The sequence below is a fragment of the Eptesicus fuscus genome, chromosome 7 (assembly GCF_027574615.1).
Source record: "Eptesicus fuscus isolate TK198812 chromosome 7, DD_ASM_mEF_20220401, whole genome shotgun sequence".
NCBI lineage: Eukaryota > Metazoa > Chordata > Mammalia > Chiroptera > Vespertilionidae > Eptesicus > Eptesicus fuscus.
The window spans coordinates 59,386,918-59,406,548 of NC_072479.1; the positions used below are offsets into that span (position 1 = coordinate 59,386,918).

General features: G+C 54.8%; 1 protein-coding gene across 1 annotated transcript; it reads right to left on the reverse strand.

The window, feature by feature from the left end:
- Positions 1-3,497: 3,497 nt before the first annotated feature.
- Positions 3,498-9,063, reverse strand: AQP2 (aquaporin 2). Its single transcript, XM_008140657.3, has 4 exons — positions 8,704-9,063; positions 4,779-4,943; positions 4,343-4,423; positions 3,498-3,707 (listed from the first exon to the last, which is right to left on the reverse strand). Exons 1-4 carry the CDS (start codon positions 9,061-9,063, stop codon positions 3,498-3,500), a joined length of 816 nt encoding a protein of 271 aa, XP_008138879.2.
- Between the last annotated feature and the right edge of the window lie 10,568 nt (positions 9,064-19,631).

Consider the following 19,631-nt stretch of genomic DNA (forward strand, 5'->3'; position numbering starts at 1 on the left):
AGAATGCCATCTGAGAACTGGGAGGAGCCCTGCCCCTGTAGGGCGTACAGTCTAGCTGGGGGGCATTGCATATGTACAGCTTAAAGATACAAAACATCAAAGCAACATTTGCAGGTGCAAAGTCTTTATCTGGCACAACGTGGGGCTATGGGAATGGATGCTGCTGGGACCCAGTGGTCAGCTACCTCCTCCCCTCGGCTCAGAGCCTTCTCTGTCCCCAGCCTGGGGACCTATGCACCTGCCTCTATGCTGCCCGGCCTCTGTCTGGTTTGAGGTGTGACTGACTTCCATCCTCCTCCACACTGAGTGCTCTTCAAGGGCAGAAACCAGCCCCGTATTCTTCGTCATTTTACTCCTGCCCTGCCACAGCCCTCCTCCAGGCCCCGTGTCCACCACAAGTCAATGGGTTGGGCTGAACAGGCTCAGTTGCATGCTTTGGTGTCTGCCAGGGGCTTCCAAGAGGGGCCTGGGACTTGCCTCAGCCCAGACCTGGTCTCCTCTGACTTCTGACTGGAAAGATCATGGGGTTTTGAATAAAAGGCCTCAGTTCAAGTCTTGTCTCCGCGACTTTAGACCTGTTTCTTAGCTTCAGTTTATAAAAGAGGAAGACCAGTACAGGGATGGGCCACTTAATGAGGGGGATACATTCTGAGAAATGCATCGTTAGGCAATCTTGTCGTTGTGTGAACATCATAGAGTGAACTTACACAAACCCGGATGGAATAAACCCAGTAATTGTGTGTGCTATACATTTATACCACTGACGGCGCAGTAGGTTTGTTTGCACCAGCATCATCACAAACATGTGAGTAATTGTTGTGCTAAGATGTTACGATGCTCCGATGGCTACGATTGTCACTAGATGATAGGAATTTTCAGCTCCATTATAATCTTATGAGACCACCGTCGCATATGTGATGAGTTGTTGACCTAAATGTCATTTTGCGGCGCGTGACAGTGTTTGCCTTGCCTATCCCGCAGGGTTGGGATAAGGGAGTCCTGCAGTTTTAGGAGGATTAAGTGAGATAACGCATGTAAAGCACCCAGCACAGAGGCTGGGACACAAGAGATGCTCAAAGGTGTCAGTTCCCCTCCAACCTCATCACTTTGAATTTTGCCTTGAACTCTGACCTTAGTAACCCCAATCTGGGCCATCAGGGCTAGAAGCGGTGGGGATCTCACATTTAGTTCTGAGGGAGATGAAATCCAGGAAGGGAAACAGATATCGAGAGACATTCTTGGTAACTTCTAAAGGGACAGGTTGAGGTGAGGTGGAGGGGACGAAGAGCCTGGGACACATCCGGGCTTGGCCCACAGCTCAGGGCTCTGCTGTCCCTGAACTTCCAGAGAAGGACAGTCAGCTACCAGGAGTACTGCCTTGGAGGCCACTTTGGTCTCTGACTTGACTCTTCTCCCTGTAATGAGGTCAAGTGGCTGGTCCTGGGCGGGGGTGGGGGTGTGGGGGGTGGGTGGAAGAATCGCCTCCAATGACCCAGAGCAGCCTTTTTCTGACCCCAAAGGGAGCTTTGGTCAAGGAAGACAAAAAAGACAGATGCAGAGTGGGCACAATTACAGAAATGTTCCTGGTACTCGGTCCATCTCTGAAGGGAGAGGAGGGCAGGAAGGGGCTGGAGACTCGGGTGCACAGTGGGTGCTTGGCGCAGTGTGGTACAGATACATATCGACGCCCTGAAAGCATGCAGGCATCAGAGAGCACGCAGAAGGGGCTCAAGGCGTGATTCTTAAGTTAGCCATGCAGCAGGTTGGAGAGGAAGGAGAGAATGGATGGTCTGGGTGGCGGGAAGAAAGAAAGGAGAGAACAACCAGCGTGCACTCAGGTCAGGAGCGTTTAAGAGGCCGGACCAGGAAGGGGCCAGACCCCAGCCTAGCTCCTTCTGTCTGCACCTTGGGGTTCTCAGGGCTCTCCTTTGCTCTGACTACCAACTAAAAGAGGTAAAAAGAGGAGGGGGCCAGGCCCCTTCTTCATTCTAGCCCCAGGAAGCAGAAATGGTGAAATGATTTCAATAATGAGTGATAATGGTATGAGGAACCACAGTGCACACAGCATCTTCACATGCACCATCTCACTTAATCCCAGTTAATCTCGTTTGAGAGCCGACACACTGGCCTGGAAATGTAGAAGCCCAGGCTCTAGACACAAACCTGCCTCTGCCTGGACAAGTTACTCTCTCCACAGTAACTGTCCTGTGGTGGGGCTGGAGGGAGGGAGCACTGGGAATGAGGAGGAGGGACGGAGAGGGGAAGAGCTGCTGCTTGGGGAGGGGGGCCTGTGGTGGGATGGGTGATGGAGGGGTGTTGCCTGGTGCCTGTGGTTTCATGCCTAAGCGCCTTCCTTGCTCAGCCAGCCACAGGGTGTGCTGGGTGAGAGGGCTCACTTGCGAAATGGAGTGTCTCCTTTCAAGAAGTGTCTAGTTGCAAATTTCTCCCTCTCCCAAGACAAAAGCCAGGGGCCCACAAAGAACTTTTGTTTTCTCTGTCACAGTGGGAGGCTAATCTCGAGGTCTAGAGCCCCCTGGAGGTGGGGGCACATGCACACATGTTGGTCACATGCATACACACACACACACACACACACACACACACACACACACCCCTGCTTCCTCCCTTGGAGAGATCCTCCCTCAGGGCAGAAGGAGGTCCTTGGCCCACCAATTTTCCTTTTTCCAGAGGTCAGTTGTGGGGGAGCCATTCTCTGGTTGACTCCTTTCCGCCTCTAGCAATGGGTCCTGACAAGTCTTAGCCCAGCGTTGAGCTTGGGGAAATTTCCCAGGAGGGGCAGGGTAGGGAATTCAGGTGCTTGCCTCAGCCCTCTCCAAGTGGCCTCCAGACCCTCCCTTCTCCAGGGAGCACTCTTAGAGGGCCTGGGGTGGGGGGTGGGGGGGACCCCTGGCAAGGACTCAACCGCGGCAGAGGAAGTGGAGTCATTGCAGTAAGGGAGGAAGGGGTCAAGGGGAAGGTGAGAGAGGGGTCGCCAGCCAGTGCGCACGCGCACCACCACAGGCACACTTGCTCACACTCAGGAGCAAGCACAGCCCTACACCTGGGGGCAGAGAGGCATTCGGGAATGAACACACTTGCACACTAGCAAAACCCCATTCCCAGACCCCCCATGGTGGGGTCTGCACACTCTCCCCGCAACCCCACCCACTACTGGAGACTGGCTCTCCAGAATCCTCCTCCGCCCGCTCACCCGCCCTCCTTTCCCAGCGCGGTCCCCACGTCCCCAGCTCCCTGCAAGGGGCCAGAGAGAGTCCACTGCTCTCCAGCCTGCAGCCTCTAGACAGGTCGGCCAGGCTCACCCCGCACCCCGCACCCCGGGAGTCGTGCAGGCCCTGGAAGCAGCTCCTCTGCCCTGGGGGCCAACGTTGGACCCGGGACGGGGCGGGTGGGCTGGCAGGGGTGGCGGTGCCTCGGAGCCCCGGCAGGACCTGGGCCGCAGGAGCTGGGGCCGGCGGGCGGGCGGGCGGGCGGGGCGCCTAGGCCTTGCTGCCGCGCGGGAGGCTCTGCGGCGAGTGCAGCTCCACCGACTGCCGCCGCCGCACCTCGCGCTCCTCCCAGTCGGTGTCGGGCTCCAGCCCCTTCAGCACGGCCAGGCGCTCCGACAGGCTCTTGGAGGACGGGAACAGCACGTAGTTGTAGAGGAGGGAGCCCAGGATGGCGCCGACCAGGGGTCCGATCCAGAAGACCTGCGGGGGGAGCGGAGGGCGCTGGGGGCGGGGGGGGGGCCGGGGGCGCGGGGCGCGGGGGCCTGCTCCTCTCCCGCCGCGGGGGCGGCCGGGGCCTCACGCGGGTATAAAGTGCGTGTCCTGTGATTAGAAATGACCACGCGGGCTGTGGGGGGAGGCCTGTGAGTTGGGGTTCAGGGTGCGGATTCCCCAGCGGACTGCCTGCGTGAACCTGGACACCTCATTCACCCCCTCGGTGCCTCAGTTTCCTTTCATTACAACACCGCCCAGGGCTGTGAAAACTAAAGGAGTTAATATAGAGTAAGGCCTGGCACACACTAAGCACCAGATAAGCGCCGAATAAAAATGCGTGTTCGCCAGCATAACTATTACCGTTTATCAGGTCCGAAGGCACCGGGGACCTGTTCACACCAGTGACCTCACTTAACCCTTCCCGAAGGCAGAGAGGCCAGAGCGCCAGGGTCCTCACTTACAGACGGGGAAACCGAGTCTTTCAGCATCACACCTGCAGGGTGGGCCCCAGGGACCCCGGGGAAGGCGTGGAGCACCCCTCCCGGATCTGTTCCAGCCCGGGCTGAGCTGGCCCTGGAAGGTTCCTGGGGAGGGGAGGAAGGGCGGGAGGGTTCTGCCATTACCCAGTGGTCATCAAATTTGCCGGTGACAACAGCCGGAGCCAGGGAGCGGGCAGGATTCATGGAGCAGCCCGTGTAGTGGATCTGCAGTGGGAGGCAGGGGAAAGGGAGAGAAAAGAGGGGAGGCCTGTGGGGGGGAGTCCTGCGCCCCTCTCCAGACCTTGAGCTCAACCTAAAGGGAGTCCACCCCCCGGACAATTAAGTTCATGTTATGTTTACTGGGCTCTATTCCTTTGAGGCCGGAGTCATATCTGTGCTTGGGTATCTGGCAGTCAGACCCTCTGAGGTGTGTCTGTCCTTCGTGGGAGTCTGTATCTGTCCCTCTGGGGTCTTTGTCTGCCATTTGGGGGGATTCTGTGTCTCTGTCTCTAGAGTGGTCTCTGGGTGTGTTTCCTTGGGGGAAAGTCTTGTATACAGTGAGGCTGAGGCCATGACCTACCCCAAGGAGGTGGCCCAGGGCCACGGAGAAGCCGATGGACAGGGCAGGGGTGCCCAGGTTGTCTCCACGACGCTCATCGGTGGAGGCGAAGATGCAGAGCACCAGCTGCAGCGTCAGGAAGAGCTCCACGGTGACGGCCTGGCCACCTGTCGTGTTGTTGCTGAGCTGAGGACAGAGAGGGGGGAACAGTGAGCATGCTCCCCGCACTGGCTCCATCGTCCTGTCAAGACTCCAGAGCGGCTTGTGGGCTGGCTGGGAGCCAGAATACCTGGGCTCACCAGCCACCTTAGTCCAAACTACTGATGGCTTCTTCCTGGGCCCGTGGCCCACAGGCAGAGGGATGGACTCAAAGACTGCCCGTGATTCCCCGGTCAGAGGTAGGAGAAATGACTCCATAGCCCATGAGATTTGGGGGCTGGGATTGTGTGCCTACAATGTGAGCGGAAAAGGACGCGGAATCCAGAATTTCTGTTTCTTTTCTTGCTTTTCTTTTTCTTTTTTAAATGTTTTTATTGATTTCAGAGAGGAAGGGAGAGGGAGAGCGAGATAGAAACATCAATGATGAGAGAGAATCATTGATTGGCTGCCTCCAGTACGCCTCTCACCCGGGACCAAGCCCACAACCCGGGCAAGTGCTGTGACTGGGAATTGAACCATGACCTCTTGGTTCATAGATCAATGCTCAACCACTGAGCCATATTGGACGGGCCAAATTTTCTGTTTCTTGAAGAGCAAGAAGATAAAAGGTTTTGAATACAGCAGGAAGTGGAGGCCAGGTAACAGGAAGGCCTTCCTCTCTCCCTAGGCCATAAGATACTGGTGTAACCAGAGGCCCATGGTCAGAGGGCTCCCAGGGACAGGGACTAGTGTCTGGGGATAGTCCTAGTGTGCCCCTTAACCGCACCCCCCCCCCAAGCCTAGCATATGACTCTTTCCTCTAACCTTTGGCTGTTCCCTTTGACTGTGCCTGTTTCCCATTGCATTTCAGGCCTCAGTTTTGCCCTGTGATTTGCTCTCTGCACATACCATGGAAGTTGAGGTGAGGGTGCTGGAGCCCTGCATTGTGATGCCTCCATAGCCATGCGGGGTGCCTGTGACCCCATCAGACCCTGCCTTGGGCAATGAGAGAACTTGAGGCCAAGCAAAGAGGTAATTTCATAACTGGACCACACCCAGAACTGGATTTCTCTCTGGGTTTTGTCATTCTGTGCCCTACACCCTGCCCTTTGGGGCTGGGCACTGAACCAGGTAGACCTGTGACAGCGCTCACCTCCCATGCCCCTTCTTCAGGCCTTGAAACCCGACCCCTGGATCCCAGCCATTGGACTGTCACTGTTGGGTCTCCTAGAGCCTATTCTCAATCCCCTGTGACCCAATGTCAAAGCCTGTAGTGGGGGACAGTGAAAGGCACTTTAAAGGCAGACACTTTGGAGGCCTCTGACTTACCATGGGCCCCTATTTACTTCAGCCTCAGTTTGTCCTTCTGTAAAATGGGGATAACAAAATTCGGGAGGACTGTGTGAGGACTGGAATCGACAGTGGCAGAGCCCCAGCCCCATTCCTGCTGGTAAATGGCTGCTCTCAGGGAGACGGTGTGGACATGGGTTTGGTGTCAGATGGCTCTGGGTCCATTTCCAGGTACTGACACTTACTGGTTCTGTGACTTGAATCAGTTGAAAGCTGAGCCTCAATTTACCACTCATGGTAGAGGATCACAGAATTCACCTTACAGCATTATACCAAGAATGCAATGATATCTGGCCTGGCACAGAGCAGGCGCACATCCATGGAAACTCCCTGGTGGCCAGGCTAGCCTTTCTAGGGACCTCTAGCCTCCGGGTAAGTCAGCGCCACGGCTGCCTCCCTCCAGCCAGGCGGGGTTCTCCTCCATTCCTCAAGGTAGTGATAACCTTGGGGGAGACCTCCCAGACCCTCCCATTCTGAGGCTCCAGTCAACCGTGACATGATGGAGGAGCAGGACTGAGAGTCCCCCTGTCCCCTTAGCAGTCCCGTCGCCCTGTGATTAGAGGAGATTCCTCAGTCACATTCTGAGACTTTCTTGGCCCTGTTCTCAGGAAGTTGCTCTTTGTCTAAGTGAACCTCTCCTTGCTGCCAACTAAACCAATTTTGTCCTCAATGGAAATGGTCACATTCCTCAGTCTGTCCCCTGCCATGGCCATCCTAGCCTTTTCTCAGCCCTCAGCCCCCAGCCCCATCACATTGTCCACTCGGAAGAAGTAAGAAGAGAGAAGCTCCCCAGTTGGGGTATCTATGCCCCTCGTATCAGAAAGGGCCACTCGTGCAGAGGAGTGGGTGGCCACAGGGACTGTGCAGGATGCTTCAGACACACCAGAGCTCTAACCTAGTGGCCAGGGACAGAGCAGGCCAAAAAATGCAGGAAACTGAGGCCCGAGAGAGGCACTTGCTGTCTGGGCTTGGGCTTGGCGGGGGTCGGGAGTCGGGGTTCTGATGGGCACAGACCATTCCTCCCCACCCACGCCCTCGGATGCCCAGGCCTTGCCCAGATCCACGAGAGGAGCAGGTGGGGGCATGGAGGGGCTGCGGCATCACCCCCAGCTCCCAACGCACCCAAGTGCCGGGTTAGCCACCATTCTCCTCAGTTCCTCAAGGCAGTGATAACCTTGGGGGAGACCTCCCAGACCCTCCCATTCTGAGGCTCCAGTCAACTGTGACATGATGGAAGAGCAAGACTGAGAGTCCCCCTGTCCCCTTAGCAGTCCCGTCGCCCTGCGATTAGAGGAGATTCCTCAGTCACATTCTGAGACTTTCTTGGCCCTGTTCTCAGGAAGTTGCTCTTTGTCTAAGTGAACCTCCCCTTGCTGCCAACTAAACCAATTTTGTCCTCAATGGAAATGGTCACATTCCTCAGTCTGTCCCCTGCCATGGCCATCCTAGCCTTTTCTCAGCCCTCAGCCCCCGGCCCCATCACATTGTCCACTCGGAAGTTAGCTCACGGGCTCCAGGTTCTGGAGAGACAGCGCCCCTCTGCTGCCCCCTGGTTCTGGTACTTTCTCTGGTATTGACACACTGTAGAACTTTAGGCTCATATTTCCCCTCTCTGAGCCTCAGTTTCCTTGTTTGCAAAACAAGACTTAGGTGATGGCTCAGGTTGGAAGATCGTGGGTTTTGCAGCCAAACCTGGGTCTGAAGCCTGGCCGTGGCACTTGCCCTCTCTGAGCCTCAGTTCCATATTCTTTTTTTTTTTTTTAATATATTTTATTGATTTTTTTACAGAGAGGAAGGGAGAGGGAGAGAGAGCTAGAAACATCGATGAGAGAGAAACATCGACCAGCTGCCTCCTGCACACCCCCTACCAGGGATGTGCCCGCAACCAAGGTACATGCCCTTGACCGGAATCGAACCTGGGACCTTTCAGTCCACAGACCGATGCTCTATCCACTGAGCCGAACCGGTTTCGGCTGTTCCATATTCTTAAGGAAGGACGTACCCGTCCCTACTTTGCAGTGCTGTTGCGAGGTGTCCGTGCGAGGCTCGTGAGGAGTCCCCCGCAGGAGGCCGGTACATGCTGAAGAAAAGGTGGGTCCTTCTCCCCTCAGAAGACCCACGGGACTCACTCTGAGGTTCCTCCCAGTCCGGAAAGCACTTCTACTTTGGGACCCTGTCCTCCACCGAGTCCTAGCCCAGGCCTTCCTCCACGAGGGAGGGCAGAAGGTACCAGCCGCGCCGGGGGTATCGTATCGGCTTCAGCTCTGGCCTGTTGCTCCTTCCACCTGGTTCTCCTGTGGGAGCTGTGTTCCTGGTTCCAGCACCTCTGATCCCCCCCCCCCCCCCGTCCTCCCCTCCTCCCCACCGCAGCCTCTCTCCCTCTGTCTCTCTCCACTCCCAGACCTGTTCCCTCCATCCCATCCGCCCCTGGGGAGGAGGTGCAGCTCGGGCTACTCACCGCATTGATGGCCAGGTCCCCTCGGATGTCTTCTGGTGTGATCTCGTGCAGCAGAGCGGCTCCTGCCACGGCCCCCAGCAGCTGGGCAGCCACGTAGAAGACCGCCCGGAGGAAGGAGACGTGGCAGCCCACCAGGCAGGCCACAGTCACGGCAGGGTTGATGTGGGCCCCGCTGACGTGGCCCAGCGCCTGCACCAGGGTGCCGATAGCCAGGCCGAAGGCCATGGCGATCTGCAGCCCCGAGGGCAGGGCCTGCGGCCAGTTGAGGGCCGATCCCAGGCCGAAGAAGACGAAGAGGAGAGTGGCCAGGAACTCTGCAAACACGGCCCTGGAGAAGGCTATGGACCGGAGTTCCCACATGCTGCCGAGCTTTCCGTGGGCCGGCCCAGCTGTCTCGGGGCAGGAGGCTTGGGTCTCCCTCTCTCCCTCTCTCCCGTGCTCTCTCTCTCTCTCTCTCTCTCTCTCTCTCTCTCTCTCTCTCTCTCAGGGTTTCTGGGGAGGCTGGGTCATGGGCATTTACAGGGTCCTTCCATCCAGCATTTGGACACGTGGGGCGGAGGTGGAGTTTAGACTAATACTTCCTCACCCCTATGGCTTCCCCTGCCCCCACTCCCCACCCCGGCCCACCACATGCCTATCACCCCATCTTGGCCTTCACAGCTGACTAATGTTCCCCATTAATGAGCTCCAGATAAGGGCTGACGTCCCCTGGTTTTCCGTGTTTGTCCCCTCAGTTAACCCCAGGGCTGTTGCCCCAGGGCCTCCCCGGCCCCCATAGGCCCTGAGAATGGGGATTCTGTAGGAGATTTGCCAAAACCCCTCTCTCTGACTCAAAATGTTGGCCAAGGCAGGGGCAATGCTTCACCCAAAACTGACCAGGGGAGAGGATGTCAGTGCTACCCCTTCTAGTGACTGGGAAGTTCTTCCTGCTGTCTGACCTCGTTATTTCTTCTTTACGGGGACGGAAAACAACTGGTTGGCTGTACGCGGACCTTCCGAGGCACAAAGGTTTTGTGTCCCTTCTGTGCTTGCTTTCTTGCAGCCAAGCACCCGTAAGTCATTAAGCTTCACCCCCTCCCTGGAACCCCAGCCAAATAGCAGCTCCCACGGCCTGGAGGCAGGGGGCGGTTCCAGGGGCAGTGGGACCCTGGCCCTGGGTGACGGAGTGAACCTGGGGTTGACAGGCAGCTGCGGGCTTCCATTCCAGCACCCCCCTTGTCCCTCTTTGTGAACCCCTTCTCATCCAGCTCTGTAAAAAGAGGACAATAACGACCTCATGGGATTGGGGTTTGGATTAAATAAAATAATGTACATACGGTGCTCAAAGCAGTGCCTGGCCCACAGTGAGCCATCAATTAATACCAGCTATTATTAATAGTATTACTTATACTCCGAGGAGAATAAGTCTCCCCAAACTCACAGGTTAGGGTTCCAGAAGCTGGGACAGAATCTGGGTACCCCCTGGAGCTCAGAGCCACACGGGGCTCTGGGGAGGACATTTCTGAGAGGCAGTGAGCTGTGCAGGCTCATGGAGGCCGCAGCGCTCGGTAGGCGGCTCTCCAGCCTGGGTGCCCACGCAGCCCAGCACCGGGCAATGCCGCTTCCTGCCATCAATGCTGCTCCAGCCCAGGGTCTAGGAAGCATTTGGGTCTGGGAAGTCCCCCCTGCGCCCCCGCCTGACACCCTGCTCTTCCCAATCCCCCCAGCCCTGTTCCCTTTCCTGGGGATGAAAAAGCAGGGTCAGTCTTGGAGTGTGGTCAGGAGGACTAGCTTTGGGGCCCTGCTCTGCCTCCTGACCAGCAGTCCCAGTCGCAGGCCCAGGAATGGAAATCTGGGCCGGTGGGAGACTGTAGAGTAGAACCCCTTGTATTGTATCACATGGGGTCATTGAGGTCCAGGGAGGGCGAGTGACTCATCTGAGGTGGCCCAGCAAGTTAGTGGCTGAGCTGGGACTGGAGCCTAACCTGGAGAGCATTCTACCACACCCTGCCCTGCCAGTCACACTCCGAGCCTCAGTTTCCTTGTTCAGAAAATGGGAGCAATGCTGCCCACCCCACAGTTGTTTTGAGGATGGAGCAAGACAATGAATGGGAAATATTTTGCAATTGAGAATGCACCACCCAAATATATAGAGGGACTAGTGAACCCTACTAGCGAGGAGGTGGAGGAAGAGGAGGAGGGGAAGGAGGAAAGAAGAAAATGACCGCCCCCCAAAAAAATCAGGAATTCTCATGGGGCTTGTCCTCTGGTGTATTTCCAGGGCCTAGAATGGTGCCTGATACACAGGTGGATGCTCAACTGTGTCCTGAATGAAGATACCCGCTCCGCCCCTGCCTCCTGCTGAGACAGGCTGCGATGAATCCAGCTGAGCTGAGGACTGGGTGGACGCGAGCTCCATACTCCCCACGTCCACTGCCCACTCTGAGTCCAGCACCCAGTAGTTTTCCAGTATCTCCAGGTAAAGCTCCCCCCTCCCTTGACCTGCCGGCCCCCCTCTCCTTTTCCAGGGCACAGCTCTTACTTGGCACCCTGCTTCTCTGCTCTCAGCCATCCCTTCCCAACCTCAGGCATTCCTCCTGCTCAAGGAAGAGATTCAGAGGGAGGGACAGATGGTGACTTGCTTTCATCCTTGCCTGGGCCCAAGGTTGGGAGGAGGGGAGGATGCCAGTCTTGCCCGGGGCCTTATCATTGCCTTTGAGCTAGGGAAACAGAAGGTGTTCCCGTCAAGCCACGGGTTCGAGCCCTGCGTCCTGGCAGGCAGTGGAGCACCCCAAGGGGAGGGCTTCCTTTTGTCTCCAGTGACCACCATGCGGTGTCTTTGTGACGTCCAAGATGCCATCAGTTGTAGGATGCCTGCTAACGCGGTATGGCCAAAATGCTCTTTTGGAGATGGTGGTGGTCATGGTTGCACAACAGTGTGGCTGTACTTAATCCCATCGAGCTGTGCACTTAAACATGGGGAGGATGGTACTTTGTAGCAATGAAAAATAATTTTAGAAAGCGAGTAAAGGAACATGACCTGAAAATGCTTTTTTTAAAATCCATTTTTATTTGGTGTATTTATTGGAAGAAATCTTTTTTTTTTATTTATTTATACCTCAGGTGTTTTTTTTTGTTGTTGTTTTTTTTAAAATATATTTTATTGATTTTTCACAGAGAGGAAGGGAGAGGGATAGAGAGCCAGAAACATCGATGAGAGAGAGAGACATTGACCAGCTGCCTCCTGCACACCCCCCACCGGGGGATGTGCCCGCAACCAATGTACATGCCCTTGACCGGAATCGAACCTGGGACCTTCCAGTCCGCAGACCGACGCTCTATCCACTGAGCCAAACCGGTTTTGGCTATACCTCAGTTTTTAAGTCAAAATCTCTCTTGTGCATGCATAAAAAAGGAAATTATAGGCAAAAGGAATTGGCTGAAATTCAATTGAGCCTTGAACAACAGGCTTTGAACTGCACGAGTCCACTTACATATGGGTATTTTTCAAAAAGAAAAAAATGATGTAAATGTATTTTCTCTTCCATATGATTTTCTTAATAACATTCTCTTTTCTCTAATTTCCTTTATTGTAAGAATATAGTATATAATACATATAACATACAAAATATGTGTTAACTGATTGATTATGTTATTAGTAAGGCTATTTGTTGTTAATAGTAGGCTATTTGTCATTAAGTTTCGGGGGAGCAAAAAGTTGTGGATTTCGACTGCACAGGGGGTTGGCACCCCTATTCCTCGTGTTATTCAAGCGTCCACTGTCGCCCTAGATCTCCCTCACAGTCAGAGTCCACATTTCCTAAGCCCTGTTGGATCCCGCGCCCCGTGTTTCTCTCCGCGTCCCCTGTGCGTCGGGAGTGTCGTTAGGCGGCATTTCTACGAGATTGCCCACTGCTGTTTCCAGAATTCCTCTCCACGCCTCGGCTGCTCCTTCTGTAAACTTGATCACATGTGTTTTCCTGCTTCACATGTGACTGGCAATCGTGTTGCCCTTTTCTCGGTAATAAAACACACCACAGCCCCGTCTGCTTGGGAGGCCGTTCCTGTCTTAGGTTTCATAAAACACTCGGCTGTTGTTTTGCAAGGAAACATGGAACCGCTCCTCAATGGTAACTATGTGCTTCACTAATATTACATTCTTGCTGCGCTCCTGTTTCCGTCTTTGTGTACACAATAACGCGGTGCTTCACTGCGAAACCACAGTGCAACCTCCTTGAAGACATTTAAATAGCAATTAGGTTGAACGGATGTAGGCCTGAGAGGCGGGGAACTTACCTGGCCAAGTTTAAGTCCGCACAGGTGGCGACAACCACTCCCAGCTGCTCTGACACAACACGATTGAGAGAGACGTTAACCTGAGGAAAAAGAGCACACCTGAGAGTGGATGAGATGTAGCAGTTACGATATTAGCATGCACTTCGCGCTCGCTCGGCCGTGCACCGCTCTCCACATTCTACATGTATTAACTCTCTTACTCTTCACAGCAGTCCTGTGAGCTAAACATCCCATTTTTTTTAGAAATGAGGAAAATGAGGCAGAGAGGGGTTCAGTAACCTTCCGGAGGCCACACAGCTGTACGTGGGGAGGCAGAATTAGAACCCCAGAAGTCTGGCTTCACGAGGACTTTTGGATTGTGACAGTGAATCACCACCTCACCTTCAGAAATAATCGAGATGGAAAAGAAGTGAGAAAGAATGCTAAAGGACACACACACACACACACACACACACACACACGGATGATTTGGGTGATGTTTGCTGGTGACCTGAAGGAGGGGGCTGAGCCCCCGGAAAAGTGGGGGCAGAAAGAGGGTGTCTGTGGGGAGCTGTGCCAGTGAGGATGCCGCACGTGGGAGCAGGACGGAATTCAGGGCCCGTGCCGTCTGACCGCTGGTGTGCGGTGTTTCCTGCTCTGAGCTGAGCTGCAAATGCCCTCCATTCTCCCCACAAGGTCAGAAAAAGTGGGTCACCCATCACAGCCTGGAGGCTGGACCACTGGGGAATGAGGGAGAAGGGACGGGGCCGTCCTCAGTCCCGTGAAGTGGGACGTTGTGGAGAGCAGACCCAGGCAGCAGCTGGCGGGAGGGGTGGGAGGCTGAGGTCGGGCCCCTCGGGAAGCCTGGGAATGTTGCAGGGTGCCGGATCCATGCAGTTCCGGGACACAGTGCAAGCCCTTGGATGTCTTGTCGGGTGGCCGATAAAATACAGGAAGCCCAGGTAATTTGAATTTCAGATAAATAATAAAATGTTTAGCATAAGTAATTCCAAGCCCTATGTGGGACATACGTATACTGAAAAATTATTTGTTATTTGAAGTCGAACTGGGTGCCCTGCCTTTGCATCTGCTAAATCTGGCAGCCCTATTCTATGTGGAAGCAAAGGAGGAACCCAGAGGGCTGAAGGCCTGGGGACATCTGGGTCTCAACCTAAATCCTCACAGGACTTTTGGGGACGCGTTGTTTTCGCTCCATTTCAACAGGAGGAAACTGAGGCACAGAGCGGTTATAAAGGTTTCCCAAGACACAGGGCTGGTTAGTATGAATGTAAGCTATGAACACAGGTCTGTCTGCTCCCCCCCGCCTCCCAGGGACTGGCTGACTTCGTCCTCTAAACGCAGCTCAAGGACAGGCAGTTCTGACCGTGGAGGCCCAGGGGGAGGAGGGGAGGTTGAAGGTCCAGGCTCCTGGAGGGACACAAAGACAGCTTCATGCCATCTCCTCCTACCCACGGGGTGGGGCGCAGGGCTAAAGAAGATGGGAGCTCACCTAACCTCACGTAGCTCCCGACTGCCCACAGGTCAGCGCAGGCCTTGGGCTTGGCGTGTCCGCCTTCCACCCCTTCCCCTCTGGGCTCTGATGTGTGTTGTTTTCTCAGCCTGGTATATGTGTCACCATCATTTTCTCGTGACTAATTCTTCCTCCAACTCCTCAGGCCAGTGACTATCAAACATTTTTGATCAAGACCTGCAAGAGGAAATACATTTAATATCCTAATTCATAACATTATCTGGATAGAATGATAGAGATCAAGATATAACTAAAACTAACATTTCACAAATCAGTCTTTCCTAAAGGTGATGTTTTAAATTCCTCTATTCCGTTGCCCTAGAAGACTTTTTCAGGTCACAACTATTAAGTCTATTTCATGACTCACGAATGGGTCGCCACTCACAGTTTGAAAAACACCACTTTCAATCCTGGCTTAAGAATGGCCTTTTCTCCTTATTGCTCCCAGAGGACTAAGACACGAAGCAGTTTACATTTTAAAGTTGCTTTCTTACTGGAGAGGCCTTCCTGCAGCCTCCACATCACACCCTCCCAGCAGCACCACCAGCCGTGCCTCGACCTTCTGATTCCCTCAGAGGCCGGTAATTACCTCCTCGGCGTCTCGCTCCTCCTCTGGGCTGTGCACAGAGGGCAGGGCCGTTTCTGGGTTTGCTCACCATGGCACCTCCACCCCGTGCCTCGCACAGGGTCTGGCACATCAAGGTGCTCGATAAATGTTTGTCGAGTGAATAAATGAACAAAACCACCAGCTCGTGTCCCCCCAAGCCTGCCTGCACCCTGCCCTGCGAGCTCCAGGCTGCAGCCACAGGGCATCAGGCCTCAGGGACCTGGCTCAGGAGAGAAGCTGATGTTCAGAGCTTGGGCAGAGAGAGGGAGTGTGTATTTGTGCATTGGCGGGCGAGGAGGGGTCAGGGACACGTTTGTCTTCATTTGGAAGGATTAGGTGTGAGTAAGGGGGTGGGGGCGGGGGCACCTTTCTAACAGCCCTGCCTTGTGGATAGAGAGCTCCCTGTTGCCTGGAGGGGTCCAAAAAAGGCTGTGCAAGCAGCGGGGAAGCTGTGGCAAGAGTCTGTGCACAGGGGGAGGGTTGGACACGCTGACGAATGGGGTCCCATATAGCTCTGCACATGGAGAAGCCCCGGCTGCAGGTCAATAAAGCCTCCTTACAGAGGGCAACTGGGAGCCATTGTGAAATCTGGCAGGAGAGGAGACCAGCTGGCAGGAAGAGGCTGCAGGAGGGCAGACTGCTCCCCGCTTAACTGAGCGCCTTCCAGCCCCCGGCTTCCTCCCCCGTCACATCTGGGGGAGGAGGACCAGCCTGGGGGCCCCGAAGAGCTGAGGGTGACTTGGTGCATTGGGGCCTGGGACAGCGTCTCAGCCTGGCTCTGATCCCCAGCCAGCTCTGGCCCCAGAACCCAGGAGGAGCTCTGTGGAAGGTGAATGCCCAGGCCAGGGATGGAGGGCCCAGGAGGTGAAGGCCTCAGCCAAACCCATGGAAACAGGCCTGGAGGGCAGAGAGGAAAGTGTTTGCCAGCCGGCCCAGGAGAGCTGGGGACTCCACCGTAGAGGGAGAGAGAGGAGTGTGAACACCAGGGCCAGGCCAACCCAGGTCCTACCAGAGAAGGGGTGGCAACGAACTGGAGGGTTGCGAGCAGCGCCCCACCACCTTGCTCGCAAAGGTCACCTAAACCTGTTTGACTCCCCACTTAGGACAGTTGCAGCTGAACCGCCCCGGCTCCCCAGCCCCTGCCTCCAGCATCTGTGGGCTCCAGCAACAGGGGGGCCTGCAGGACCCCTTTCAGACTGCGCAGGGTCCCTCTCTCCCCCCCATGCCACACACTCACCTTCCTCCCACCCTGGAGCCCCCTCCTGCCCTCCCAGGCCTCTGTCCCTGTCAGCCTCAGGCTTCTTCCTGCCTGTGCTTTGTGTGAGGCACCGAGCTAGGCGCCTGTCCTTTCTCCCCCCGGCATTTAAACTCCGCGGTCAAGTGGGTACCAAACAACCCCGTTTTATGGAGTGGGGTAAGGAGGCTAAAGCACCTTAATCTGGCCACCTCCTCTTGCCCTCTATGCCACAGCACCCTGCCTCACCTCCGTCATAGCACGGATCATGCTGTCCTGGGTGATTTGTTTAAGCTCTGAGGACAGGAACTGTATTGAATTCAACGTTGTAGTCCCAAAACTTCACACGTGATTTGCATGGAGTAGGTGCTCAAACAAAAGAGTTTGTAGAATGAACTGTTTGCCCAAGGTTCAACAGCTAAGAAGTACCTAAGCCATAACTCACACTCAGATCTTCCTGGATCCCAATCGAGCCCCACAGCCTTCCCCCGCCTCCAGGCAGCCTTCCCTGACTTACTCAGAATCCTGGGTGTTTAGGTGCGTTCCTATCCCCCCTCTCCTTGAAAATGGGGCCTGGGACAGTGTCTCAGCCTGGCTCTGATCCCCAGCCAGCTCTGCCCCCAGAACCCAGGAGGAGCTCTGTGGAACGTGAATGCCCAGGCCAGGGATGGAGGGCCCAGGAGGTGAAGGCCTCAGTCAAACCCATGGTGTCTTCCTGCCTGAGCGCCCAGCCGCCTGCCTCCTGACCCCTGCTCACTCAACCGTGATTCCGCCTGGGCCGGGGCCTGCCAGCTTCCCGTGAGAGCCGGCCCAGGCCTTGGTATTCTCTGGGGTGGGTCCAGGTGGGGCACCTGATCCTCTGCTCATTTTGCTGCAATTCAATATCAGCCTCCAATTTGCACGCTCTGCTGCCCTCCGCCCCTCCTCCCTCCGGCCTCTGCTGGGGGGGAAGGGAGAACACAGCACGCTCCACAGCGCTTCGAGGGCCCCTGGGAATCCCTCGGGCGGACTTCACCCCAGGCCTCGGTGTGGAGGGACTGCTGTGCCCACCAGGGGAGCAAGACCTGCATGTCCAGAGGGTTGGGGCAGACCTTGATGCCACCTCTTAGGCTTCCTGGCTGTGGAACCCAAAGCCACTCGGGCTCTCCAAGCTTCCGGGTGAACAAATGTAAGCGGACCTGCCCACGGCGAGTGTTCAGGAATGTGAGTCCAGGCTTCCCCAAGGGCTGAGGGCCCGTGGCTCTGGGAAACCCTTGCTTCTCTAACCACCCCCATTCTGGCTGGAAGGGCGGCCCGTTCTCTCTGGTTCCACCTGCTGGATGTCTGTTTTCTTGGGATTTTTTAGGGCACTTGAAATAGTTCATTGTATTTTTCTATTCATGCGACAAACAGTTACTGAGCACCAGCTGTGTGCCAAGTACTGCTCTAGGCCTTTAGCTGCATCAGGGAACAAAACTGACAAAGCTCCCTGGCCTGGCGGGCTGACGGTGTGGGCAGTTTACTCAGTCCGTGGGGAAGTTTGTTCAATGACCCTTCTCAGCCTGGTCTCCTCCGCTTTAAATAACCTGAAAGAAAAGAAACGGTAAATTGTAGAAAGTAGGGTTTACCCGCAGTTGTCATCTTTACCCCAGTCTTATCACCGCAGCTTGAAGTCATGTCACACGAATGCAACAGAAAGTGTGTGCTGTTCCTCAAAAAGTTAAACACGGAGCTACGCGACCCTGCCATTCTACTCCTAGGTGTGTATCCAAAGAGCTGAAATCAGGTGTTCAAACAAAAGCGTGTGCACACATGCTCACAGCAGCACTCTTCACAATGGACAAAAGGTGGAGACAACTCAAGTGTCCATCAACTGATGGGTGGATAAACAAAATGCAGTGTGTCCACACAATGGAATAGGATTCAGCCTTAAAAAGGAAGGAAGTACTGATACGTGCTATAACATCGCTACACCTCAACAACATGCTGAGTGAAACAACTCCGTCACAAAAGGCCACAAGTTGTGTGATTTCATTTATCTGAAATGTCCAGAGTGGGCAAATCCATCGAGACAGAAAGTAGAGGAGTGGTTGCCAAGGGTTGGGGAAAGAGAGGAACGGGGAGTGACTGCTTAATGGGCACAGGGTTTCCTTTTGGGGTGTGAAATGTTCTGGAACTGGATAGTGGTAGTGGTTGCACAACATTGTGATTTTACTAAACGCCACTGAGTTAACGCGCTTTGAGATGGGTGAAGAGGTGCATTTTGTGTTCTCTTCCTTTAAGATTTTAAAAAGTGTGAGTTGTGTGGTCCTACCCGCACTGGACTTCCTGTCTCGTGTATTTCTTCTGCTTCCCCCAGGGCCTTTGCACATGCTGGTCCTTCTATCTGGGATGCTTGCCTCTCCTCTCTTCTCTCACTTAAAACATCATGGGTGTTTGGATCTCAGCTTAACCGTCACTTTCTCAGAGAGGACCAAGCCTCCCTATTACATGCTCAAGTGCCATGTGCCATTCCAGTGGAGTACATGTCCTGGTTATAATTACAACATGTATATGATGACTGCCTCCCCTTCTAAATTATAAGCTCCTGGAAAGAAAGGGGAGCCTGTATATTTTTTTCATCCCTGATGTACCCCTAGCGTCTACCTCAGTGCCTGGCATAGGCACTCCATAAATATTTATTGTGTGCATAAATTAATAATTCCTGAGGGAATTCTAATAGATTTACTACCTCCACCAGCCCCATCCCACATGGTTTCCCTGTCACTGCTGCTGCTGCCATCGAGTCTACAGAGCTGCCACGACTCCTCATCATAATTGCCACTAACAGGTCCGCATAAAGCCAACAGGAGCTAGAGATGGCCTGAGGAGGAACAGCCAAATTCCCAGGCAGTGTAGGTGGTGAGACAGAGTTGGACAATAGGGAGGCGTTCAGGGCAGTGGTTGGTATTAGGATGAGAGAAGCCGAGTGCCAAGTGGGGCAACGGCCTGAGTTGGAATTGTGAACGTGAGTCAAGTCAATGCTGCCCAGGATGGCCTTTCTAAGGAATGCTTGTTGAACGAATACCTGAAAGAAGAACATGCCAAGAATGCGCAGGGTAAGTGCCTGGCGCCTAACAAGCATGATGATGGATTCCGGGGATATTCAAGAGAAGCCTCGGTGAGTGGTGGGGGGTGGGATGTGGAAAATCGAGGAAGGGGGCGTACAGAATGACTCTGGTGTGTAGTTGGGCCCTGCTGCCCTTTACTGAGATGGGGTGCACTGGAGGAGGAGCAGGTTGGGGGAGGAATGCCGAGATGAGCTCTGATGTTCGCATGTTGAG

What these genes read in the sequence shown, in the direction of transcription:
- AQP2 (XM_008140657.3), bottom strand. Translation starts at nt 9,063, where the DNA reads ATGTGGGAACTCCGGTCCATAGCCTTCTCCAGGGCCGTGTTTGCAGAG. An exon ending in CCCTGGGCCACCTCCTTGGG is followed by an intron (nt 4,424 to 4,778) that starts GTAGGTCATGGC and finishes CTCCCACTGCAG; the next exon opens with ATCCACTACACGGGCTGCTC. An exon ending in GCAAATTTGATGACCACTGG is followed by an intron (nt 3,708 to 4,342) that starts GTAATGGCAGAA and finishes CTCCCCCCGCAG; the next exon opens with GTCTTCTGGATCGGACCCCT.